Source organism: Caloenas nicobarica, chromosome 2 (assembly GCF_036013445.1).
Source record: "Caloenas nicobarica isolate bCalNic1 chromosome 2, bCalNic1.hap1, whole genome shotgun sequence".
NCBI lineage: Eukaryota > Metazoa > Chordata > Aves > Columbiformes > Columbidae > Caloenas > Caloenas nicobarica.
Genome location: NC_088246.1, coordinates 124,883,923 through 124,908,204, shown reverse-complemented (window position 1 = coordinate 124,908,204; position 24,282 = coordinate 124,883,923). Strand labels below are relative to the sequence as shown.

The window sequence follows — 24,282 nt, the reverse complement described above, 5'->3', positions numbered from 1 at the left end:
TTGAAAGTCCTGGCAACTGCTCCGGCAGATGTAGGGCCGGCACCCGAAGTCCTGGACTGGACTCGGCAGCCAACCGGAGCTGGATTCAGTCTGTCACTGGGCCTCAGTTCACAGGGACAATTCGCAAGGTCCTCTCCCAATGTCGGCCATAAGGAAAAAAGGGACGAGATCCTCGTGATCTCCCACTTTTATATGAAGTATGACATGAATGGGATGGAATACTTTAGTTGGTCAGTTTTTCAATTCACCTCCTGCCTGCACATCTTACGGGATGCATCATTATCAATGACCTTGCATTCCATTGCTATGTCTACCAAAACATGTACCTAACTTTCAGGAAAACTGCAGTTAGTAAGAGGACTTTAGCTGACAGGGAAAAATTCACTAAAAGAGGAACTTGTTTTTAACAAAACCAGGACAATGAACTACTAAGTGGACCATAGAAATCCAAATCTGTAGATGTGGCAGAGTGACATTTAAGTTTGAACCAAACCTGGCAAAGCAAAGGTGATTGAATCTCTGGTTCCTCAGATACCAGCTGGATCACTCAAAGTAGCACGTTTGGGCTCTTCTGAACTCACCAGGGCAATGGAGTGAAACCTTGTCCAAGCAAGTACACTCCTGTAAATACTTCATGATCAATGTTCATGAATTTACACAGTCTCTGACAAAATAGTTTCACCAAAAATTTTATATGTGGATTTTATGTGCAGCTGAAGACCCTAAAAAAATTAAAATGTTGGAGAAAAAAGGCAAGATAAAATCCAAAAGCACCAATGCTGGGATTCTGCAAATAGCAGAGACTCAAGGGTGAATGTCATTGCAGATGGTATCTATGATATCACGGACATAAACGGTAATACTAAAGTATCAGCAGTTTTTCCCTTCATAGCGTTTTTCTTCAATTTACAGACCAACAATTAATGCCAAGAAATATAACAGCCTTTACTCCTCTTGCAGCCATTTGCAGCATTATCTCAACTTCTGAGAAATACACAGTAAGCCAAAATTGACCATCACAAGACACACAGGTATGTTCTGGCTTTCACAAAGTTTCACTGAGGGACAGAGGGTACTTTTCTTCTTGCTGAGAGACACTTCAGAATGGCCAAAAAACCTGATGCTTAATAATCACATCAGCTGCTATCCTAGAGAGCACAGCACAGAGCTGGAAATTCCCATCTTCTTGAGGCCTACAAAACACAAAGGAATAAAAGGATGGGGGAGCAAGGGACAAGTTTACTTTTTTTTATGGTAGTTTACGATGATACAAGTATGGAATGAGGCTGAACACTCAGAGAATTAGTGGCCATATGTTAGCGAGTGCATTAGAGTATGCTAAAAGTTCTGCACCTCACTGCCTCCAAACTATTTACCATCTAAAACAAGACAAAAAGCAACAGAATTTGCAAAGAAGGAAAATAGCAGAGAAATTAAGACTAAATCTGGCACAGAATCATTATTTCTTTGTTTTCTTTTTCCCTATCATTTAGCTCCATTGCAGCCCCTACCTTCCTGCAAGGCTGTCCCATCAGGGCACAGATCTGCAGGCCCAGATGAGGTGTTCCTCACGGCCTCACCTGGGGCATTGCCTCCAGTGCATGCAGGTTTAAATGAGTTCTTTGGGTTTTGATACCCTGCTCTTTCCATCCCATGTTCTCCTCCAGCCTCTGCCTATTGCTTTATTAGAACACACTCTGCCCACCCACTGCTTTCATATACACCCAATTAATTAAAACCTTACTAGCTTTTCTTTCTGTTAGCCTTGCTGCCTCATTTCCCAAACATCACTACTGACCTCAAATCTCTTTTGCTAGTTTCACTTTTCTGCTGAGTCTAATTTTTCCATGTCACAAACCTTGCATTACTCTTTATTTAGCTGCCACTCCCAGCATGTTCGTGCCAAAGCATTTTTGGGATCCATAAACCGAACACTTCTGCATCTGAGTATCCTGAGGGGATCCAAAAGTGCCAATTCCATCCCCACTGCAGGGAGTTCAATAAAGTTCAGCACCCTTGGCAAACGTCACTTCAAAGAGGTGACACTGCTGCTGCCATCCACTTTTTACTGTGAGAGAAGGCATCAGCAAAGCCAGATACCTATGGTGTACCCTCTTGTCCAGCATGACTCAAAGCTCTGCAGCTCTGATATGGAAGTTATAACCAGGTATTTGATATGTTCTCCTGGGAGGCAGAAAATGTGGTTTTAAGTCCTTCACGCCATCATCATCATAACCCTACTGTAACAGAGGCTGGCACACATCTCCATGACTGAGGGGCATACACCACTTCTGCCATCAGCAAACGCCGGTTACTCATAAGAGCTGATGTAGCCACCTACATCCACAAGGAATAATTGGCCTCTGGACTGCATGGGCACATGGTAAACTGATCACAGAGCTGGCCCAGATGAAAAAGCAAGCCTAAAATATTTTCTTGCAGGGTTTTACTCGTCGGTTCTGATGAGGTTCAGCACATTGCAGTAAAATACTCAGGGAACGAAAGACAAAGTGATGGGTCCTGATGCCAACCATCATACCGGAAACATGACGGCTTAACAGGCTGTGAACTCTGTGATCTGGGCATGATTCTAAGTCATGATACTTAGTGCTGGTGTGTTCCTCTTCCGATGATGATATGTCCCTTTCTTAATTTGACCTGCAAGGGATAGAAGCATGCTATTCAGTGCACCAAACTGCTGGTCATGTTTGCTGTATAGGTAGTAAATACCTTGAACAGAAGATGTTAGTGCAGCACATCTCACACCCTCACCCTCACTAAACAGGACTTGGCACTCTTCCCAGACATAGCGAATGGAGCACCAGTGGGAAAGTTTGTCACTTCTACAATTCCTGTATTTTCAATCTGCTGACAGAGGGAACTAGAATTCAGTAAGCTCCTGTTAGAGGGTAAATATGACTCAAAGGAAACACATATGGTAAATGAAAATTCAGGATGCAACTCAGTCTTCTGCATTCAGGATGATGATCTTTCCTTTTGACTGCAATCTCCTTTGCCTCATCTGTTTGTCTTCTGGAGTAAGAAAAAAAAAATAGTCCATTTTGAAGAATTCTGCCTAAGTGGTGTTTGCCCTACTTCTTTCAGAGGCAACATGGGAGACATTGGACTTCTATTAGCAAGGCACAGGTTTTCAAACTCAGATCCCCTCTTCCCTTGGTAATTACAATATGGGACCAAAGACAAGTTTGTGTAAGCTGCAACTGCAGTGATGTACCTGCAATTGCTAAAGCAGCTGACATGGCCACTGGAAATTTGGATTCTACAAGTTTCACAGTAGATGTACAGAATGAATCACAGTATATAAGTACCAGTGGTATCACCTATACTCCTTTTCCTACTTCTTGCCAGTTAAAAGAAAGCAGAAAGATCAAACTGTTTACAAGCATATTACACTATGCCGCTTCAGCAGCTGGGGTAGGTGGGAGGTAATTAATGCTTTAATATAAAAATATTTATCATATTTTGAGTGCTTTGATAGACATTTTAAAAAAATGAATGAGCTTTTAAAAGAATATGGCTCCAACAGCATGCCAGGCTGTTGTTGCTGTTATTCTAACGTGCAAATGCAGTTGCATTTATCCAGTTTAGACCAACTCTTATTCTCTATTTGCTTTATCCTCATTTGTTGTGACACATCCATAATCAAGATTAAATGGTGGTGATGTCAGGTCAATGTAATAAAAAAAATCTACCACGGATTCACATGAAGCATAAATAACAATTTGGTGTGCTACTGGTTACACTGTTCCACTAGAGGTGCCAGTATCTACCTGACAACGAATGCCAAGAGCTTTCTGGAAATTAAGGGAGAGGAAAATACAGTACAATGTTTGGTAAAAAAACAAGTAGAGATTAGCAATATACTTGTGTAGCACAAGTACTACAGACAAGCAAAAATTAGAGCACTTACAAAGTTCCTCAGACTTGTTCTTATGACTTGAATGACCTTGGGTTTCTTTGAAAACTTCCAGCACAATGTTACACAAAACACACAAACAACACCAGTCCCAGTTCTGCACTCGTGGGATTTTGCCAGCACTCACAAATTGGTCCAAAAATAGCATGTGGCAAGAGGGAGACATCCTCATCTACTACAAATCAGGGTAATTCAATTTCTGAACTTGAATCAAGAGTAACAATTCCATTTGGGTCTTCTCTGACCTCAGACTGTGGAAGACACTATTTTAACAGTCTTTAAAAGGTTATCTTTAAGGCTAATTTTAGCCTTTCATCATACAGACAAGTAGCATTTTATTTCAGCAAGTTTTATTCAGTGAGTTTATTACTTGCAGGAAACCTTTGTACAATGTCAGGAAAGGAGCCAAGTCTCCCACCTTCTAGCCTCCAACTCCAATCATAAGGTTAGTCTCAATGTTAAATGTTATTAATTTCCAAGTATTACTACAAAGCACATACTTGAATCTTTTTGAAAATTAAATGAATGGTTGCTTTTTACACTTCCTTACTTTAAGCAAGCCACTGTAAACAATACAATCCACAAAAAGAAGGAAGCAGCCAAACCCTAATTTCATCAGTGTCACTGTTTGGCTATCATCAGCCTCCTGGATTTACTGTATTAATACAATAATACATTAACTCTCACTAAAATGTTCTAATCCAGTAGTTAATTTCTCTCCCGTGAATAGCTGTTAAAGGCACAGCAGTCTATAGTCAAGAGCCTAGATCCTGACTCAAAACTCCATACCTGAGAAGAACTCTTGACCTCTTTCAACAAGACTTTAAATAGAATGTGCAGGGGAAGCAAGAAAAGCATTTATTTAAACAGCACAGCACCTTTCAAACACTGCTGACTATTTGTTCCAAGGCAAGCAAAGAAGTAACCTGCCCCCTCACCAGCATGTATCACAAGTGTTTTCTCCGTCCTTTCTCCTTGAAACTGTTTGTGCGCAGAGTTCGCAAAATTTATTTGAAGATCGGTGGATCAAAAGGCAGATTTTTTAGGCTGCCTGAAGCAGCTCATATTATGAATTGCTGTTTCATATTCGTTATTATGCAGTATATTAAATCTACTGTTTCATAAGCATTTGCATAAGTCATCAGATGGAAATAACATTCAGAAAGTTGTGTTTTCTCCCTCCTACAGAAGTGTAACAGCAACAACCGACATACCAATTTGGAAAAGAGGCATCTTCAGGATCTCAATGCCAAGGAAATACCTTCAGTCACACTTTTTTTCTGATGGCTCTAAGCATCCTCTCCTCATGTGGATTATCTTTGAAGCTGTGAGTATTCAGTGCTTTTCAATATCAGGCCAGGTGATCTCTTCGCACCCAGCGTACCCTCAGGTGCGGGTCTCTCTACATGGAACCACAACCACCTCATGTGTAGTGACTTCTTCACATGGGCCCGCTGACTCAACTTGCCTGGATCCTACACATCCCAAAGCCCAACAATGCCCAACAGGTTTCTCCAGGCTTCCTCCAAAGCCAAAATCGTTGCCCTCCTCTCCCTCAGTGCCAACCCTCCCACAGGCCACCCGGGCCAACGCTTGCACCAGCCCTACAACACAGACCTAGTCCAGACGCACAAAATCCGCCTTCTCCCAGTCGATCACCTCTCCAACAGAAGTTTTCTCTTAAAAAAAAAAAATCAAAAGCACGTTACAAATACTGCTTTTTTTAAAAGGAAACGAAGGGAAAGTGGACGGGAGCCGCCCCGAGAGCTGCCCCCCAACAAGCTGCTCCGTCCTCCGAGCCCTCCGCGCCATGCACAGCCCCAGCGAGGAGCGCAGCGGGCCGAGCGCCCTCACCGTTCCCCGGGGCCGCGGCTCTCCTGCCCGGGGGCAGCCCCGCAGCTCCCTGCCGCCTGCTCGGGCCGGGCCGCTCCGCCCACATCCCCCACCCGGCCGGCAGCCCCGGGCGGAGCGCGGGCAGCGCAGCGACCGCTCCGTCCCGGCCTCCTGCTGTTGCTGGCACCGTCGGGCACGGAGCCCTGCCGCCCCGCCCCCGGGCATCCGGTCAGCCCCCGGGGCGGGCTGCCGCGGTAGAGGCCGGGCTGCTCCGCCCTGTCCTCCTCGCTTTCCGCGGCCTGGTCTCTCTCGCCAGCTTCGGGAGCTGCCGGGCAGACCGAGGTGCCTTCGCTGTTCTTCAGCCTGGTAGGCGGAGGTACCCGCGGTCGCGGGGGTCCCGGCGCTGGGGGCGTCGTGTGTTGCGGGACGGAACAGGGCGCACGGAGGCTCGGCGGGGCAGCCGTGGTTCCAGCCTCCTGCCGGTACCGGGCGCCGGTTCTCGCCCCTGCGAGGGCAGGTCCCGCTCCCAGGGCAGCCGGGCCTGAGGGGGGCGGTGAGCCGGACACCGCAGCTGAAAACCGCCCGTAGGGGGTTTTTTTTATGAAGCTAATGGGGTTAGAGGAGGCGTGACGAGTGAGACAGTCCGGTGTCGTCCGGGCGCTGGGGAAGGTATCGCTGCACCTCAGTCCATGGACTGTCTTGGCTGCGGGACCACTATGCTTTTGAGGGGTCACAGCCCTCAAAATTCATGCTTGCCAGACGGCTCAGGTGATTGTGTGATCGATCTTTAATCCCTTTGGCTGGCAGAGGCGCTTTGCGGTTCAGATGCCAGCCTCAGTTCTGCCCTTGCGTCCGGTGAGCACTGGCAGTCTGCGGGAGCTGCTCGCCTGTGAGCCGACACGTCTGTGCTGGCAAATCCGCGCTTGACAAGAGATCTGTCTGATAAGCCGTTGTAAAATCCTTAATACTTCAGTGTAAAAGACATCCGAGATCTTCTGTGTGCCAAAGGTACCCTGTGAATAGATCCCTGCTCACTTTAGCTGAGGACCCAAACTTGGCCAAGTGTGTTCTCTAATTTAATTGTCTGTATGGATATGCTTGGTTACAGTCGCTGGTGTAATGAGAAGTACTAATGCAGTGAGATGGTGAGAACGGAGGACTCTTGGCCCAGTCAAAGCTGGGTTAGGTGAGAGATGTGTCAGTGGAAATCAAGCGTCTCACCAAAGGATGCGGTGTCAGTGTTCTAAGAGAAAGTCTCCTGTGGTCTGCATGCCTAAAACAACTCCACTTCACTAAGAGAGAGTCAGTATTTCTCTAAGATCTAATGTGCTTCTGTTCTATGCGAGATTATTTTACTTAATAAGTTACTTACAGAAGTTCTAAACTGTGTTTAGGTCAAATTGTGTATTATACTTTGAAGGCAAATGCCTCTTGTTTTTCCACAGGGAATTAACTGTAACATCCCCACCTACTCCAGAGATACCAATCTCCTTTCATGCAAATGGGGGATGTTACATGAGTGCATTAAGTTAGTATAATCAAGTTAAACTCAGCAACTGCATTTATTTTGAAGACTTGTTGCTTCTGTTTTAGACCCAGCAAAGAACTGGTGTTTCCAAAAACTTGCTGGTTTTTTGGTCTACATGAAATTTAAGAGCACTCTTCCTGTATAACTCTAGTTTTGCTTATATCTGTAGTAGCTCTATAGCTCTGAGAATCTACAACAGGAGATATCACTATTGGCTCTAGAAAAATGTTTCTCTGCTGGTTTGATATTTCTTCCATTTCTTACTGGTGTTACTGCCTTTCATCTGTGCCAGAACCTCTGCACACATGTTGTCCCAGTTTAAAGGGAACAAACAACAGAAAACATTCACACTGTGACTCCTTCAGAAAGAAGAGCTTGTTTCCCTACCCACTCTTTTTAATGAATGTTTTTCTGTTACCAGAATACTTTTAAGATGTCCTAATCTTCCTGACAAAAAACTTTCTGAAATAACCTTCTCTGTTCCATCAGTGGCCAATCCCTGTTCAGGACTGGCCTTGTTTCCAATTTACAGACCCCAAGACTCGTGATAACACGTTTGTCCGCGTACTAAATTTCCTGAACTTTGCTCAGAGTAGCAGAGATCGAAGTAACTTATCTCTTGGCACTTGTCAGACACTATTACCTATAGATATAGGCAGCAAAGTTACCTAAGTGATGTGATCAAAGTGGACATACAGTGTGCTAAAGGTCGAAGTGTAAGTGCCAGCGTGCTCTGCCTTTAGATGAGAAGGAAGATATTAATCCTTCGTATCACAGTTAATCAAAGATTAAAACCTGCTTTGACCAAGGATGCATTTCTTATGTAGCATTCATATATTGGGAAATAAATAGCCTTTGTTCAAGGACCTAAATAGCTGCTTGGTGTCAGCATTACTGTGATGAGTAAACCTGAGGTGGTATGATTCAAACCAATGACATTCATTTAATGCAGGGAGGTGAAGGAAAGAAAGTAAACAGCTTTGCAATATATTTCTAAACAAAACGCTGTGATCAATTGCGAAAGAGAGTTCTCAATAGTGGTAGTACCAGTAGTTGAAAAGCTAGCAGTGACAGCCAGTAATTTACCTGGTGTGCTCTGGAGATTTCTAAGCATGTTGTGTTCTGAAGCTCCCTATGCTGGCAGCTTTTTGGCAGTGTTCAGGCTGTAACTTGGTCTGTGTGAGATTTCTTGATGACAAGGAGTGCCGACAAAGCAAAAAAGTCGTGGTCTTAAAAGGAGAATTTTTCCTGACCTAAAGTACTAGCTTGTGAGCACTCAAGTTGTTTGATCAAGCTATGAGTTTTGATTTGTAGTTGCCATGCATTTCTGCTTCAGATGCTCAAGGGGCAGCTATCACTTTTTTTAATTCTAGTTTTTGAGTCCTCATTGCGTTGGAGCAGAGATGTTAACCCATGATGTGAGGGGTAGGGAATTTCTAAAACAGATGAGGGAAGCTGATTCCTGCTTCTGTTGAATGGTAAATCATTTGTGTCCTGCGTTCTGGAGGAGAGTAGGAGCAACCTGGAGATGATACAGAAACAGCACAAATGGGTCAGAGGAGAAGATGCAAGCCTGTATGTTTTGGGTTTGTTTGTTTGTGGTTCTTTTGCTTGTGTGTGTGTTGGGGTTTTGGGGGGTTTTTTGTTGGTTTTGGTAGTTGTTTTTTGTTGTTGTTCGGGTGGTTTTTTGCGGGGGGGGGTGTTTGTTTTTTGAAACAACACTCAGAAGGCGGCTAGAGGAAGTATTTAGAATGCATCTGAAAATGATTTTCAATTTTGAAATACTGATGTTTGCATTTTCTCTCTTTATGGTTTATTCCACCTGTTAACATTTTCTTTTATCAGGTATCTAAAAAACAGCCTGAAGATGAACTTCTTCCTGGAAACGTGCAGAGCCATAGGACTTCTTGTTTATTACTTGCTGGAGTCGCTAGTGTTCTTTGTTGTGCCTAAACGGAAGAAGAATGTTAGTGATGAAATTGTATTAATAACAGGAGCAGGGAGTGGCATTGGAAGACTCTTATCTTTAAAGTTTGCCAGACTTGGAGCCACAGTGGTTCTCTGGGACATTAATCAAGAGGGGCTCAAGGAGACAAGTAGACTGGCCAGAGAAAATGGAGGAGTGCAAGTACACTCCTACATCTGTGACTGCAGCAAAAGGCAGGACGTCTACAGGGTAGCCGATCAGGTAAAGTATCTTATTTGTGGCTTTAACACTATTCTGAATGTATGCAGGTGTGTATGATGTGTAGTGAGTTTTAGTGACTTCAAAGCAAGAGATTAACTTTCACTCAGAATGTATTGCGTGTGCTACCTATTTTAAGAATGCTGGGGTTTAGAGTTGACTTGTGTACCTCTGTTCCTTTAAAAATAAAAGTAGCTGGTTCTTTCAGTAGCTAATTTCAACTGGATAGCTTCTCATTCATTCAAGTTACTGAGCAAGCACTTACTAATGAAGTAAAGAAAATAAATGTATTGAGCTAAAGCAGTATTTCAAGTTCTGGCAGCCTTTTACCAAAAGTAAACCCTAACGATGATACATTGTAAAAAGGATTAACTGCTTAGGCAGTTTTCAAATAATTCCATGGCTGTGTACAGATTATTTTCAGACTCGCTTTATCACAAGTAATAAATGTACCTTGAAGTCTTAAATATTTCTTCCATTCCTTTCTGAAGAGCTTTGTAAATATAGCATGTGGTTAGATATTTTGGGCAGACTAGCAGAATTGCCAAAAGCTAAAATTGCTTAACAGTTTCCATTATAACAACCTGTTCTCATTTGCTTAAAATGTTGCTAAACTTAACTGTTGGACTAGAAAGTTTCCACAGTGAGTGTTTGTGTGAGGATGAATTCTGTCTTTAGGAACATCTGTTTGCCGAAATAATATCCCTCTTCTGGTGATGTTTAAGAAGCTCTAGCCTTCTGCCTTTTTCTAGCTGTGCAAAAATGACTAGAATGAACTTTCTGCTGAGTGAAGCTTGTGCATGACCTGCAGCTTGTTAGTGGCTGGTACTGTTGGTTTTGTATTCTGGTGATGCTGATCACTGTTGGTCCCCCAGGCAGCCCTGTTACACCAGCAGAGTTGCACAGCTGCCACCCCTGCAGAGCAGTCGCGTGTGTCCCACCACAGGCCTGTAACTGCTGAACTGGGAGGAGTGGAGGATGAAGTATTGCAGTGTGGAGAACACTGGAATGAAGGAGATGAAAACCTTTAATTTTGAGGACTCAAGGGCTAGCACTTCAGTCCCATGGAGAAAAGCGGTAGCAGAGCATTTCTGGCCAAATATAAAAAGAGGAGAGTGTAGTATGTGTGGGACACAGGTTAGGGATGGTTAAAAACAGAGCTGAACAGGAGCAAAGAAGTGGTAAGAGGGTCTCAGCGCATGATTCCTTGCTTTAATCTTCTTTCATCTGTTCACTAACAGCTGATCCACTAATGATCCTCCTGCTGATCCATACAGAAGAAAATACTCTACTACTGTTATTTCAGAAATGTTGTGTCTTGCTGACAACTGATGTAGAACCATGCTGAAAACTTCCATCTTCTTAGTGACAAAAAGACCTTAGTATTACTTAGCGCTTGGTGCCATTGTTTACTTAATGCTGTTTACTTAATGACTTTGGCTCATAGTGTGCAGCCTTTGCAAGATGAGGCAACATGGTTCCAGGTTTGGTTTCCTTCACCATGATTCTGTGTCACACAATGACTTGGAGTTCTGCAAGACTGTAGTAAAGAAAATTAATGTAGTCAGGGCAGGGTATGGTTGAAAACTTTGTGCCTAGTAAAAGAATCTCAGCCAAAATGAAATGTACATGAACCTGAAATACCTGCTTTGGGTACTTCATCAGCCACACAGAGAAAACAGGAAAAAAGTCACTTCGGTAGGAAGAAAACCAAAAAGTCCTGCACATGTGATGTCCTTGTTCCTTTCCTGTACCAAAAGGATGAGGGACAGCTTTTGGCTGTCAAGAATGATAGCTTAAAATTTCTTTCTAATGTCCTTGTTCCAGAAGTACCAACCTCAAAAGGAATGTGGCCTTCTCTGAGCTACCCCTCTCTCCCTTGAGTTCAGCTGAACTTTAAGAATCTAGGGCTTTGAAAGAGGAAAGTAACAATTTTTTTTTTCCCCTCCTACTTGTGAGGAAATGGAAGCCCTTCCTCACTATCATGCTGTAAAATTGCACCTAGACTCACATTTACTTCCACGATCTCTCTTGCATGGCACTTTTTTTGCTTATCCACTTTTTCTTGCTTGTTAGTCACGATGACAGTTTGCAGACAGTTTTCCACTTTTCTGAGAATCCTCTTTCCTGTGCAGAGGAGCAACAGTAGAAGTACATTTTCTGGTGGTATTTCATGCTGCCTATAAAACATCCAGTGCATTCTTCCACCTCTTGTAGGCAGTTACGAATGGGTTTGTGGTTCTTAGGAAGTAAACACTTTGGGATGCTGTGTGGGAATCATGGGAATTTCTCAATACTAAACTTCAATAGAAAAGCATAAATATGAATGCAGAAACAAACAAGAAATAGTGTTTATATCTGAAGATGTGTAACGAGATCGGCTGTTTGCATAATGCTTGCCTTACCTAGGCCTAAAACAAACACCTGGAACATGCTTTCCTGCCCTGCACAAATGGAGAGGTTTAGAGCTCTGGGAAGTTGACATTATCCCCCCACCACACCCCATAATATCTAGGGAAAAGGTCTTTAGTCCTTGGCCTCAAAGCAGACTGTGGAAGCCTGGGCTGAGTGTCTTGGCTCTATCAAGCACAGGGGAGAGCTGAGAGGAGAAGGGAATTAAAACAGCCAGTTCACTGAGGAAAGAGCTGCCACATCTAGTTAGTAGGGAAGCAGCATAAACAAAGGTATTGTAAGGCTGGAATTATTTGTCTCAGTTGCAGGAAGGTACTCAAATCTGCTTTGAATTCCACCCAAAGTGTGAATAAATTTTGGAAGGCTGAGTAGAGACAGGTGGTAAAGGAAGAGGTTGTTCAGGTGTTGACCACTAGTTAGAAATGGGATAATCAAGGTTCTGTTCTTATTTCCCTTCTCCCATCTAACCTGAATGCCTCAGTCACCAGGTTCTAAGCTGTATGTACCACATCCCCCACCTCTGTCCACTTTTTGTTCACACAAGAGAAATGGGTATTTGTTATTCGCCTGCAAGTGTAGATTTGAGGTGCTGGTCCAGGCTTCTGGAATTGCTAGATCATCTGACACAAGGCAGTATTAAAGCATCATTTACTAATGATTAAATGTATGTCTCCAAATGTGTACTATTTTTAACTTGTGATGAGGGGAACATACTCAGGGTGGTGACCAGGCTAAGGCTCCCCGTGGAGATCACATGGTGCTGCTTCAGAAATATTTAAATAGTTACATGACAACTTTTTGGGAGCAAAATAGACAAGGATGCATGAGCAATGACTGAGGTGGAAAGGGGCTCTGGCCAATAAAAGCTGTTCTGTATAATCCTACCAAAGCTACTTCCTTTTTTTTAAATCCTTACTTAGTTAACAATCATGGACAAGATTGGAACAGGCTTAAGGAAGATGAGGAAGTTAAGCTAGAATAAAGGATTAAGTGATAAATTATCCTTTAATTCTTTACTGTTAAATACTCTCACCTACCTGGTCTGCTTGTGCTTGCTTCAGTCACTGTAGGCACCCAGCAAAGGAAGCACCATTAAGAAATGAGGTTCTGTGATCTGCAACTGTATGGCAAGATGGCATAAAAACAACATGGTTTCCCAAAGCTACTGATCAGCATTTTTAGCACTTTATCTGGAAATCACAAATTAAACAACATATAGAGTACTCATTTCCTTTTCCCCAGATAGCTCGGATTAATGAACTGTACTTCAAATACTGCATTAAATATTTTTATTCTCCTTTTGAGAGCTGGCTCGACATCTTGATATCAGCTGGCCTATAGCTGTTCTCTCAAGTGAGTCTGTTCATGAAAATTCTCAATCTGGAGTTAAAATGAGAGCTATACTTCCTCTTACTGAACTGAATGTGTAGATATTATTCTTTAGCCAACTTATTTTCTGGGAACCATCTTATAAAGATTCTGGTACAGTGTTAGAATTGAAAGAACGACCCTAGAAACAAGCTTCTGTACCATGAGCCCCAGAAGCCTGTAAGGCTTTTGCCTTCTGTGAATGCACGTGTCCTAAAATCTTTTGTTGAGTTTTCATAACAAACTACTACCCTTGTTACAGTTTTTCTCATTTCTTGTTTGTTGAAGTAGACAAGGTATTTGAACAAATAAAAAGGCTATAAGGAGGAAATTTATTTTAAAGTGGTCTTTCTCACTGCCTATGCATATGGGGAATAGTTCTTACCAAAAGTGACTGTTTACCCATTCAAATTCCAACACACTGAGGGCAGAAAACTCCATCTGCTCCCCTGGGAAGCTGTAGGGAAGTCTGGTTTAATGTGTGTGCTGTGGAATGTAAGTACAGGGCAGCGAAGCTGATGAAGGATCTGGAGCACAAGTCTTGTCAGGAGCAGCTGAGGGGACTGGGGCTGTTTAGCCTGGAGAAAAGGAGGCTGAGGGGAGACCTTATCACTGTCTACAACTACCTGAAAGGAGGTTGTAGCATGGAGGGGGTTGGTCTCTTCTCCCAAGTAACAAGTGATAGGATGAGAGGAAATGGCCTCAAGTTGTGCCAGGGAAGGTTCAGATTGGATATTAGGAAAAAGTTCTTCCCAGAAAGGGTTGTCAGGCATTGGAACAGGCTGCCCAGGGAAGTGGTGGAGTCACCATCCCTGGAGATGTTTAAAAGATGCATAGATGAAGTTCTTAGGGACATGGTTTAGTGGTGGACTTGGATTAATGGTTGAAAGGTCTTTTCCAACCAAAACAATTCTATGATTCTATAAAATTACCACTAGTTAAAAACTGTGTAATACATGTCAGTGTTTAACAGTCACAGTCAGAAAACAGCATGAAGAATTTTGAAATATCTGAAATACTAAGATGCTGCTAAGTAGCTGCTGCCCTGTAGAGTGGGAGAGAGGGACCCCTGGACTGTTGGGATGCAGGTAATTAGTGTTACTGACAGGGAATGCAATTTTCCTTCTGCTCATCAAAAGACTCAAGTACTGTGCTAAGCTGACTTCAGCCTTCAGGTCGTATGGCAGCACTGCTTCTATGCTCAAGTTACGCTGTGGAAAACACAAGAGGATTTGAGTCTAATGCAAGGAGCCTCCTAAGCAAAAGTTTAGGTCCTTGCAGCCCTCACATAGATTTGATGTACCCAATTCTGGTGAACTCACTGGAGAATCCATGTACTGTTTCACTGCAAAGCCTAGAAATGGCCCTACAAACAAAATTGCTCATTGGTTTTAAGGTGGGTTTGCTCTAGCAAAATACTTGTTGCGTTAGTTAGGCTCTCTGCATTAAGGGCTTATCTGGAACAGTTGCAGCAAGAACCAGAGATGCCAAAAGCAGAAGCCTGTGTGGAGCTGTTGGGCTCCGCACCTCCAAAGAAAGTCCAGTTTTAAGCTCAGCTCTAAAAAAGGCCTCAGGTGAGAATGTGCAAGAACCTGAGATGTTTGGATCTGTAGTGAGCATAATAACTTCAACTTAGTTGAAATGTGCGATATTTCTCATGTTTTCACATCTAAAACTTGGAAAGAATGTTTTGTGTTTATTGCATAATATCTTGGGGGGGTGTTTTTTAGGTTAAAAAAGAAGTTGGCGACGTTAGCATCCTAGTCAACAACGCTGGTATTGTAACTGGAAAGAAGTTTATTGATTCTCCAGATTCACTCGTGGAAAAAACCATGGAAGTGAACATAATGGCACACTTCTGGGTAATACCTGTACTTTCTATATACACACTAAAACATCCTTTTAACATGTTTTCGGTGTTAATTTTGCCTTTTGGAATTGAGGTAAATATGCAAGGATATACAGCTGCTTGTAAGTTCACTCAGAAATGATACAAGAAATTATTTTCTATGCCTGTGAGTCTGTAAAATAAAAAAAGGGTGGAAGAATGGATCTTTCGGGAACTTCTGGGGTAGGCAGGTGGAAGCAAAACTGCTTCATATTGAGAAATGCTCTTAAGAACTGAAGTTTGCCATCTGCCGAGTTCTGAAGCTAATCGTATATTATAATCCCTCAATATTAATTGATATGAAGCAAGCCCAGCCTGAAAGTTGCTGCTCTAGTAACAGAAGTTTTCAATTCTATTAGAGTTCTAGTTGCTTTGTGGTTATGAAAGTTTTAGTAAGAAATAGCACATGTTCAGACAATGTCCTTAATAAGTGGGGCTTTTGACCAAAATGAGTAATTTAATTTGTATTTTTCTTCCTTCCAGGGAAGGCGGGTCACCTATGTGGTGTTCCTATCATAAAGAATTGCAAAGAGGATATTAAAACATGTTCCAGTGTCTTCATGAATACATTTAATCATAAATATTAAATTACTTAATTAGGAGGAAGACATTAAATCAATTTTTTGCCATTTTACAAAATTTGCTGTGAACAATTATCATTTGAAATATCGCAGGGCTGAGCTTTAGGCTGAAAGAAACTTAACAACTCGCTGAAGCTGTATCTTTAGCTTTCAGCAAGTTACCATCTTTCTTTGTTGTTAAGCAGAAAGTGGTACTGATGGGGCCTGGAAAGTTCCAGCTTAGGAGCTGAGGATTATAGTTCAAACAACAAACTTATTTTTGAGGGTTTTTTTCCCTTCCGTAATGGAAGGTGGAGCTTATTTAAACTGTAAGAAGACTTTGTTTAAAAACAACACCTTCAAAACGTTATAGCGCTTAGCTTATTTAGTAAAGTGTTTCATTGCAACTCTGACTTACGTTGCAGACTTACAAAGCCTTCCTGCCAGCAATGATGGCCTCTAACCATGGACACTTGGTTAGTGTTGCAAGCTCAGCAGGACTGAACGGAGTCAATGGACTTTCAGGTAGCATTATTAAAGCTAATGTTCATTTAGACAATTGGTTGGATTTGAACTCTGCAATCAACACTCATGAAAAAAAAAACAAACTGATTTTGACTTTCTGGGTCTTCATGTATAAGTAAAGGAAATGGTCATACATTCAAACCAGCTGATCTTAAATAACCATTGCTTTCAAAAGACATTTCCAGATGCTCAGCAGTGCTGTGAAGCAGATTTTTCTGCCAACGCAATTAGAGAATCTAGGAGCCATATAGAACTTTGGAAACTGAGAACTTCAATGTTCTTAAAATGAACCCGCAGGTATTTGGTGGGGAAGCATGTTCTCAAGCTAAGCATAGTCCTGTGGAGGTTTCCCTGATTAAAAGAACTACTGAAATCCAGATTTGGTACAGAGGCAGATGTGCAATATCTCATTTTGCATTCTCTGTCTCTCAGCTATTCATTCAAGAGGACATGTACAGTGATGGAAAGTGATGAGATTAAGGCAAACTCAGAAGGCATTTCTGGAAAGTGCATGCAAAAGGGGAGGAAAATGAGATAAAGTGACATAGCAGTAAAAGAAATCTAGCTTCAGGGCAATGATAATGAAGACAAATTGAGTTTCAAGTTGAAACCACAGTAGAGAGTCTTGAAAGCTTGAGTTTGCATAAAAAGCCAGTGCATGGATTCAAATGTAAGGTCTGGTATGAAAAGATAATTTCATTTGCTATTGTTAAGTAGAGAGTAGAAAGGTGATAGAGGGTTTCTCTGTGCATCCCTACTGTCTGCCAGTCTAGAACAACAGTTAACTTCGGAGAGGGAAAGTAAAGGAGTAAATCACATCAAAGACAAACTTTATTAGTAACCTAATCCTGAAAACAGTTCCTACTCTGCAAAGTAGTTCAGTATCGGACAGTAATTTCCTGCTGGCACTGTGTATGTATAATTTCTATACTGTAGTGCTGCTATTGTGTACTGTAAAAAAACCACAAACCTGTGACTAGGTAGTTTACTTACTAGAGCATAGTTTCATCCCTCTTCTCTGTCAAAAACTGCTACTGCTCCTGTATACATGTTCAGTGGTAGGACTCACTGAACCTCTTTAGTAAGGTTTAATTAGTAAATTAAAATGTTTAACTGCAATTTAATGTTTTATTTATTTTACAGATTACTGTGCAAGTAAATTTGCAGCAGTTGGTTTTGCAGAGTCAGTTGATTTAGAGATGAGAGATCTGGGAAAAACTGGTGTTAAAACCACAATTGTATGTCCTTACATCATAAACACTGGAATGTTTGATGGCTGTGGAACCAAGTGAGTAAACTCTTCTAAAGTTTCTATGCAACTTGCACATTTAGTGTGTTATGAATTCGCATTTCCTTTATGAAAATCACAAGCTAGGCTTTTCTCTGCTTGCGTTATTTTCAGGGTCTCAGATGAGTGTTAATGGTGTTATCCACTGACTGTGCGACCCACATGGCAAAGCCCTTGGTACTTCTCACATTTCAGCTTAAACACATAGTAATGTAATTGGTGTCCTTTCCTCTGCAGAAGCCAAATGCTCCAGTTGTCCTCTCTGGTCTCTAACTAGCTGAAACACTGCATAGCTCTGCTCAGTATGCTTGTATAATGACAAAATTTAGGAGCTGAATAAAAGCCTACTGTGTCTTCATATGACTGTGGATTTCTCTTGAGAGATCATACAAAGATAAAATAATAGTGGCCACTCACTTGCCAACACAATGAAGGTTCTGTTGTTTGTAGGATTTGTGGTATTTATTTCTTCTTTTAGTTGACTAACTGAAAAATGGGGACTTATTTTGAGCAAAATGTGAATCCAAAGCAATTTGTACTGCAGTAAGAAATGTTTTCTAGGTGGCCAAGACTGATTCCCGTTCTGGAGCCAGAGTATGTGGCTGAGAAGATAATGACTGCTATTCGGCGGGACCAACAAATATTGGTGCTACCACGCAGTCTTCATATTTTACTTGTTTTGAGAAAGTAAGTTATGCCTTTCTTTTCCTCTCTCTCTTTTCTGTCCAGGGATGTTTCAGCTATGTTTTTGCCTGAAAGTGCAAACCAGTCTTCTACTTGTTGGTGTGAATTTTCATTAAGTTCTGCACATTTCTGGAGTTCTCCTTTTTTGTTTCTAGGTGTTCAGTCTACCCTTGGGCCACAGAACAATGACAGAAATGTCTAACTGCCACTTGCTGACTCCATTGGGGTCCAGTTTTACTGTGGGCTGTAGAGTCTGGGGCTGCTTCTCAGTAACGGTGGATCTGGTGTCTTGCCGCAGCATTAGGGCACTTCTGACTCTGTTGCAAGCCAGGTTGGGAAACTGGTCTGTCCAATAACTCAGGCTGCCAAATGAGTGTAATGGATATTTTGAGAGGACCAGTGGTACCATATTCTAGAAAATATGCAGTCTTTGCCAGTATTAGGTAAAATTAATTCCGTGATAAAACTGCACAACTCTCCTGATGTCTGCTCTGTGTTTGTTTTGGTTTTTGTTGGTTTTTTTCACTCTCTCCAACTCCCCTACCTTACAGTATCATACCAGTGAAAGTAGCTGTTCTCCTCGCGGACTACTTTGGATACCTCCATATCATGGACACCTTCGAAGGTCGAGCAAAGAAGGACTGAAAAAGTGCAAAAGTCAGAGACCAGCAACTCTAAAGTGGGCATTGTTAAAGGAGGTGGTGGGAAAGGTCTGCTTCTAGCAGCTGTGAACTTCAGGTGCCTCACTTCTCATTAGTAACAACTTTTAAGGAAGTTGCTTTTACTTGGCTCTTTAATCAACAGCTTTCACTCAATTTTTTTTTTATGTTCAGTGAACTACTTTCTTTTCACCTCATTATGGAAATACATTAATTGAAATTAGTTCATTTGGTTATGTCTGTTATAATGCCTTAATGATCTTGCATCACAAACTAATAATTAGCAACTCTGGGGGGAGATGGGACCAAGAAGACACGTGTATTTGGCAGGAAGCCAAGAAAGCCTTCAGTGGACCTGACTTCTTGCTGCCATTCACTGAACCACGAGGAGGGGCTGTACTGCTGGTGCCATTACCGTTCCCTGGTGAACTGAGGAATTCAAGAGTTTTCTGAAAAAACAGATTCGAATTTATACAAATGGAAGCTTTGTGAAATGAAAGTATGCGCTGTGTTGGGCAAAACCAATGAAATGTATTAAATTTTTAGAGGTGGCGATCTTGGGACTCACAGATGACTATGGATGCTAGGGCAAGGAGGGGGAAAGATGTAAATTATGTATTTGTGCTGCTGATCTACTTTTTGTCTGATTTATTTTAAAAGCTAATACTATGACTGCAACTTTGTAGTAGAAGGCTTTGTATCTTTTAAGTGTAATATTTTAAGGGAAAAATAAATTTGTCTTCTAAGCAAAATAAACTTATATTTTTAAATCATAAGACTGCCAGTCTAGGTGGGTGATCAAACATCTTGCCAAGTAAGACAATGAGCTGCTAAAAGCAAAGGTATTACATTACATAATCAGGGCTTCTCTTGGTTATTTCAGAAAGGAATGATGCTGATAGAATTGGAGTGAATTGGATCATTACAGACATAGCTTGAGGAACAGTATTATGTTTTGCTGCTCTGAATTGGACGGCAGGTTGTCTTATGTCTACAGAGACTTGTTGGTTTTGTTTTGTTTTTTCCCTTTACTCTTAGGACTATTGATTTATCTTGGACATATGTTGAGGAGACCTTGCCCTTTTTGACTATGGCTGCTTAGAAAACTGTAAGCTCCCTTGACTTGGTAAACCCAAAACGAGAAAAAGGAAAATTATACCTTAAATGTGTGGTGTTTATGCACATGCTGGCTAAGCTTTCCTGATGTCACAGTATTCTACTGGCAATTGGTAACATCAGCAAGCTAGGAGTAAAACGCATTAGCATGGAATTGATTGAACAATAGTATAGAGAAAAGGGTGTGGGTTTGGGGTTGGTTTTTTTCCTGTTTCTCCTCACCTCTCCCCCATGTTGGCCTAGAAACTACCTTCATTTTCCTTGTCCATACAGTTAGTGAGGTTTACCAGTGGAGAAGGGTTTACGTAGAACAACTTTACTACTGATGAGCAAGAAATGCTGAGAAAAACAAGTGTGTTAAAAATAGCCTTACCTTTATGATGGATTGAGTGTTAGACAAGATTAGTCTTACTGTCCTTTCAGATCTGCAGCTTTTCTACCCCAGAAATTCTGCTCATTTTACAGTATACTTCAGGAAATGAAAGTTGCTAATTAAAAAACAGATATTGCCTAAATGCGTTATCCATATGTGCTCTGTTCACAAAGTTAACCACCAATAACTGTGTGGTGTATCCTCACATTTTTATACTAACAGAGCACATTTTTATTCCTAACTGTGGAATACTAGGTGTGCAGAGTTCTGGAGCAAAGGAGAAGTGGATTGTGAGAGCGAGTAGTTTTTTATTCTTGGTGCCTCTGTGAGAATGTTCTGCTGAGGGAAATTAAGAGCAATGAGTCTGGCTGTGGGGTTTGTGGATTCTCAGCAGGTTCAGGTTTGTCACACCGCTAGGAGGATTATACCTGATAATGTGTGCCAGAGAAGTGTATCTCCATAGGGACTTTACTACTTCACAGAATCATTGAGCTTGGAAAGAATCTCAGAGCAAGGTCAATTAGAACAGGTTGTCAGTACTGTGTATGGTCAAGTTTTGAGTATCTCTAAGACTGGAGACTCTACAACCTCTCTGGGCAACCTCTTCCCATGTTTGTTCACACTCAGTTTAAAAAAAAATACATTAAAATTATGTTTAAATTGAATGTACTTTTTTTCCAATTTGCGCCTATTGAGTCTTATCCTTTCAGTGGATACAACTAAGGGACTTCTCTAGACTGAGCAGTTCCAGCTCTCTCACTTCTCCTTGTATGACAGGTGCTCCAGTACCTTAATTGTCTTTGTGACCCCTCACAGGACTCATTCCAGTATCTTCCCATCTTTTCAAGACCAAGTTCTGTAGTAGGTTGAGTGCGTGATCCGTCATACAGAGCTTCACTAGAAAATCTCTGCTAGCTAGCTGCCCTGGTAGGAGAACACAAATATTGCTTTCGTGCTGCCACCACTTTGAATGTTATGGTCACTGTCAAATTACTTTGTGTGACTGGAGGATCCTGTTGGTGGTTTTGATCTCCCACATTTCCTGAGATGGCATGACAGATGTAGAGTTGTATCCAGGAGGTCAAGCAGTGCAAATCCTTCCCCTGTATTCAGGAGGCAGTATGGGGTGAGTGTTAGATCTTCAAGTGACATATGAACTCACTGAAATAAAAGGTGGCTTACTTCCAGTATAACAATCATCTTGACTGATTACTTTCCTTATGCCAAGAAGGACTCTTTCCTCCTCCTCTCAGCAAGTAAACTCCTCACAGAAGGGTTGCTGTGAGAACCAAACAAGAAGATGAAATGTCCCCAGTTGTGACAGCATCATATCTGACAACAGCAGGAGACTGCTTTCTGAATTACATCAGGCAGCTCCCACAAAGGAATTCTTGGTTTCATGACCATTGGTTGAAGCTTTAAACAGTCTCTAATAAAATGACTGGGTCCCAAATTTTACTGTGATGGTGCATTGGCTTGATAATCACTGATACAGTGATTCAAAGACAGTCCAGAACATGGTATTTTGTTGTCTGTTGTGTTTCTTTTCCATGTGAGTTTGTATTCCTGTGGTAGGAGAAATCTTACTATCCTCTGATGTTTCAAAGCACAGTGAATATAATTTTTCTTGGAACTGGATCCTACAAGACTGAGGAGGAAAACAACAAATAAATAGAAGATACAGGCTCTATTATTATTTATTTTCATGAATTTGGAAATCATATCCAGGAGCGCTATGCAGCTGCTTGGAAGCTGATCTTCATGGTGGTCTAATCTCATTTCAGGAAGGAACCAAGCAGATACCTCTTTTCTGGTAACTTTTCCTAGGAGTAGTTGATCTGAAGACACAGATGTGGTCTGCATGCTTTGCTATGCAGCTGTGCAAAAACATGGGCTTTGTGAAGTAAATCTTTTAACAAACTAACATAGCTTCTCTGAGGTTTTCTTTGCTGTGACAGTCAGGAGAGACAGGTTTGAATCCACAGCTATCACGTATTCCAGGAGAATGCAGAACTACTGACTCTGGTGAGAATTAATAGGGTCATTGATGCTTCAATAGGTGGGGGAGCATTACAGTCAGTGGCTTTTGTCCACTCTGTGTATAACACACTGTCTCTGTAGGCCTAGGTGTCTCCAGCTTGATAGATCTTTTCTCTGCTTGCCAAAGCCACCAAGCCCGTAGCCTGAAGTTGTGCAAATAGCACGTACCTGAGGAAAACATAGCTTTCTCTAGGGAAGAAGGGTGGAAAAAAAACCCCTTTGCACCTTCTTCCCTTGCCCTCAGCAATATCCATACTAGGAACAAGAGTGTCCTCATGATCTGGAACACAGATACACAAGAAAAGGGTATGACAAAGTCATAGGCTACATGCAAAGGTGCTTTGCAATGTTGGGTCTGCTAGGTAGTTACTTCTTGATCAAAACAAACCTTGATTGTTGGTGTAGCTGTGTTGAGAGATGTTACCCTTATCCAAAGCGGTGAATAACTACATCTAAGGGAACATGGCTCTGCAGGCCTTGGACTGGGATGGGCTTCCAGACTTCCTGCCCGGGATGGAAGAACTACAAAAATTACCCAGGAGATGCAGAGCCCTACGAGAGGGTCTGGCGTATTCTGACGCTTCCTCTTCTCCATGTCTTAAGGTCCAGAGGGAGCATCCCTGGCTGTGGCACAGAAAGAAGAATCAACAGAGACAGAACGTGAGCAGCAGCAACAGCACTGTCAGTAGTGCAGACAGTAGCAAAAAAAGAGGTTCTTGCCAAACAAGTTTTGTCTATTGGCACCATAAACTTCATGCCATGAAGGTGCCATGATCTAGGCTATGAAACCTAGGGGATGAGGTGGTCCCACTGGGGAGGAATCTGCATCACCTGTATTAAGTGCATCACTGTAAAAGCAGCTTTCTCAGAGATTAATGCAGAGTGAGATGTGATAGCTGAGGAATCTGTTGTGCATGCAAGCCTCAGTGATTATTGCCCAGCGGTGGGAATTCTTGGTGAAGGGCTAACACAGAGGGTTTTCTCTGTATTAATTTTCAGAAAATACACTTTTTGTTCCTTATTGGTCTGTCTGCATATTGCTGGCATAATAATGATTGACCCTGAACTCATACCATGCACTCTGCACAGTTAATTAATTTCCAAAACTGATTCAAGTCACGCTACGGTTATTGCAAAATAGCATACCTGTGTTTCGGGAAGCTTCTAACAACTTGGATTCAAGAGAGAGCTGTGAGTTCCAGGTAATCACATCTGTAAAGGATGTGTATCCAGAAGGAAGAAATCTCACCAGAATAGCCAGGTGCGGTGCTGGCTTCATGTGGTTCCTTCAGGAAGTGTGTCATTTCCACACCCTGGTATTGAGTCAATTTGTAACAGAGGATGGGAGTAAAATGACAAGGTATCTCATCAAAATCTTCAGTGTTACAACTCCCTAAAAAAAATGAACACCAAGTTTATTTCACCAAAAAAAAAAACCAAAAAAACCCAAAAAAAACCAACCAAACTTGAAGCAGGTAGAGCTTGCTCGTGGAAATTATCTCCACCTGAAGAAACAGGCACGAATCTCTTCTCTTAATATCCAGAAAGGAGCACTGAAATTACATATATATGAATGGAACAAGCTAGGAGAGATGTTCAGGGATCACACCATTCCTTTGCTGAGGATTTTGGAGGAGGTGTAATTGAATAACAGTGTGTACGCCTTTACAAACTCAATATGAATTCTCTTAACTATTTTGAAGTGCCTGATCTGGTCAATTCGAAATCCAGGAAATCACCCTGAAGAAATCTACCGTGTCTGTTCTTACATTCCTGCGCATAAACCATTAGAGCTTCTGGGGTGACAAATGAAGTTCTACATTCGTTAGGGCTTCATGCCCATGTATTCCATGAAATCTGTTTTGGGAGACACCCTTTGCCACAGG

General features: G+C 41.9%; 1 protein-coding gene and 2 long non-coding RNA genes across 5 annotated transcripts; 1 reads left to right on the top strand and 2 right to left on the bottom strand.

The window, feature by feature from the left end:
* LOC135985420 (uncharacterized) lies at window positions 1-5,925 on the bottom strand. Its single transcript, XR_010605785.1, has 4 exons — window positions 5,792-5,925; window positions 5,555-5,616; window positions 2,540-2,658; window positions 1-1,193 (listed from the first exon to the last, which is right to left on the bottom strand). It is a non-coding gene; the product is annotated as an uncharacterized LOC135985420 (long non-coding RNA).
* Window positions 5,926-5,990: 65 nt separating this feature from the next.
* On the top strand, window positions 5,991-20,403 carry SDR16C5 (short chain dehydrogenase/reductase family 16C member 5). Of its 3 annotated transcripts, none has more exons than XM_065628734.1 (7): window positions 5,991-6,136; window positions 9,144-9,486; window positions 14,994-15,125; window positions 16,137-16,236; window positions 17,380-17,524; window positions 18,086-18,211; window positions 18,760-20,402. In XM_065628734.1, the coding sequence occupies exons 2-7, from the start codon at window positions 9,166-9,168 to the stop codon at window positions 18,851-18,853; spliced, it is 918 nt and encodes a 305-aa protein (XP_065484806.1). In that variant the 5' UTR covers window positions 5,991-6,136; window positions 9,144-9,165; the 3' UTR covers window positions 18,854-20,402. The 3 variants fall into 3 exon arrangements, with proteins under 3 accessions (XP_065484806.1, XP_065484804.1, XP_065484805.1); XM_065628732.1 differs by lacking the exon at window positions 5,991-6,136 and adding an exon at window positions 7,029-7,072 and having other exon boundaries at window positions 18,760-20,403; XM_065628733.1 differs by lacking the exon at window positions 5,991-6,136 and adding an exon at window positions 8,857-8,873 and having other exon boundaries at window positions 18,760-20,403.
* A 1,161-nt stretch (window positions 20,404-21,564) lies between these two features.
* LOC135985799 (uncharacterized) lies at window positions 21,565-23,779 on the bottom strand. Its single transcript, XR_010605808.1, has 3 exons — window positions 23,646-23,779; window positions 23,543-23,567; window positions 21,565-23,020 (listed from the first exon to the last, which is right to left on the bottom strand). It is a non-coding gene; the product is annotated as an uncharacterized LOC135985799 (long non-coding RNA).
* Window positions 23,780-24,282: the final 503 nt, after the last annotated feature.

Excerpts from the sequence above, each read along its gene's own strand:
- SDR16C5 (XM_065628732.1), top strand. The coding sequence starts at position 9,166 with ATGAACTTCTTCCTGGAAACGTGCAGAGCCATAGGACTTCTTGTTTAT. Across the intron at positions 15,126-16,136 it reads ACATAATGGCACACTTCTGG|ACTTACAAAGCCTTCCTGCC; the intron begins GTAATACCTGTA and ends CTTACGTTGCAG. Across the intron at positions 16,237-17,379 it reads CGGAGTCAATGGACTTTCAG|ATTACTGTGCAAGTAAATTT; the intron begins GTAGCATTATTA and ends TTTATTTTACAG.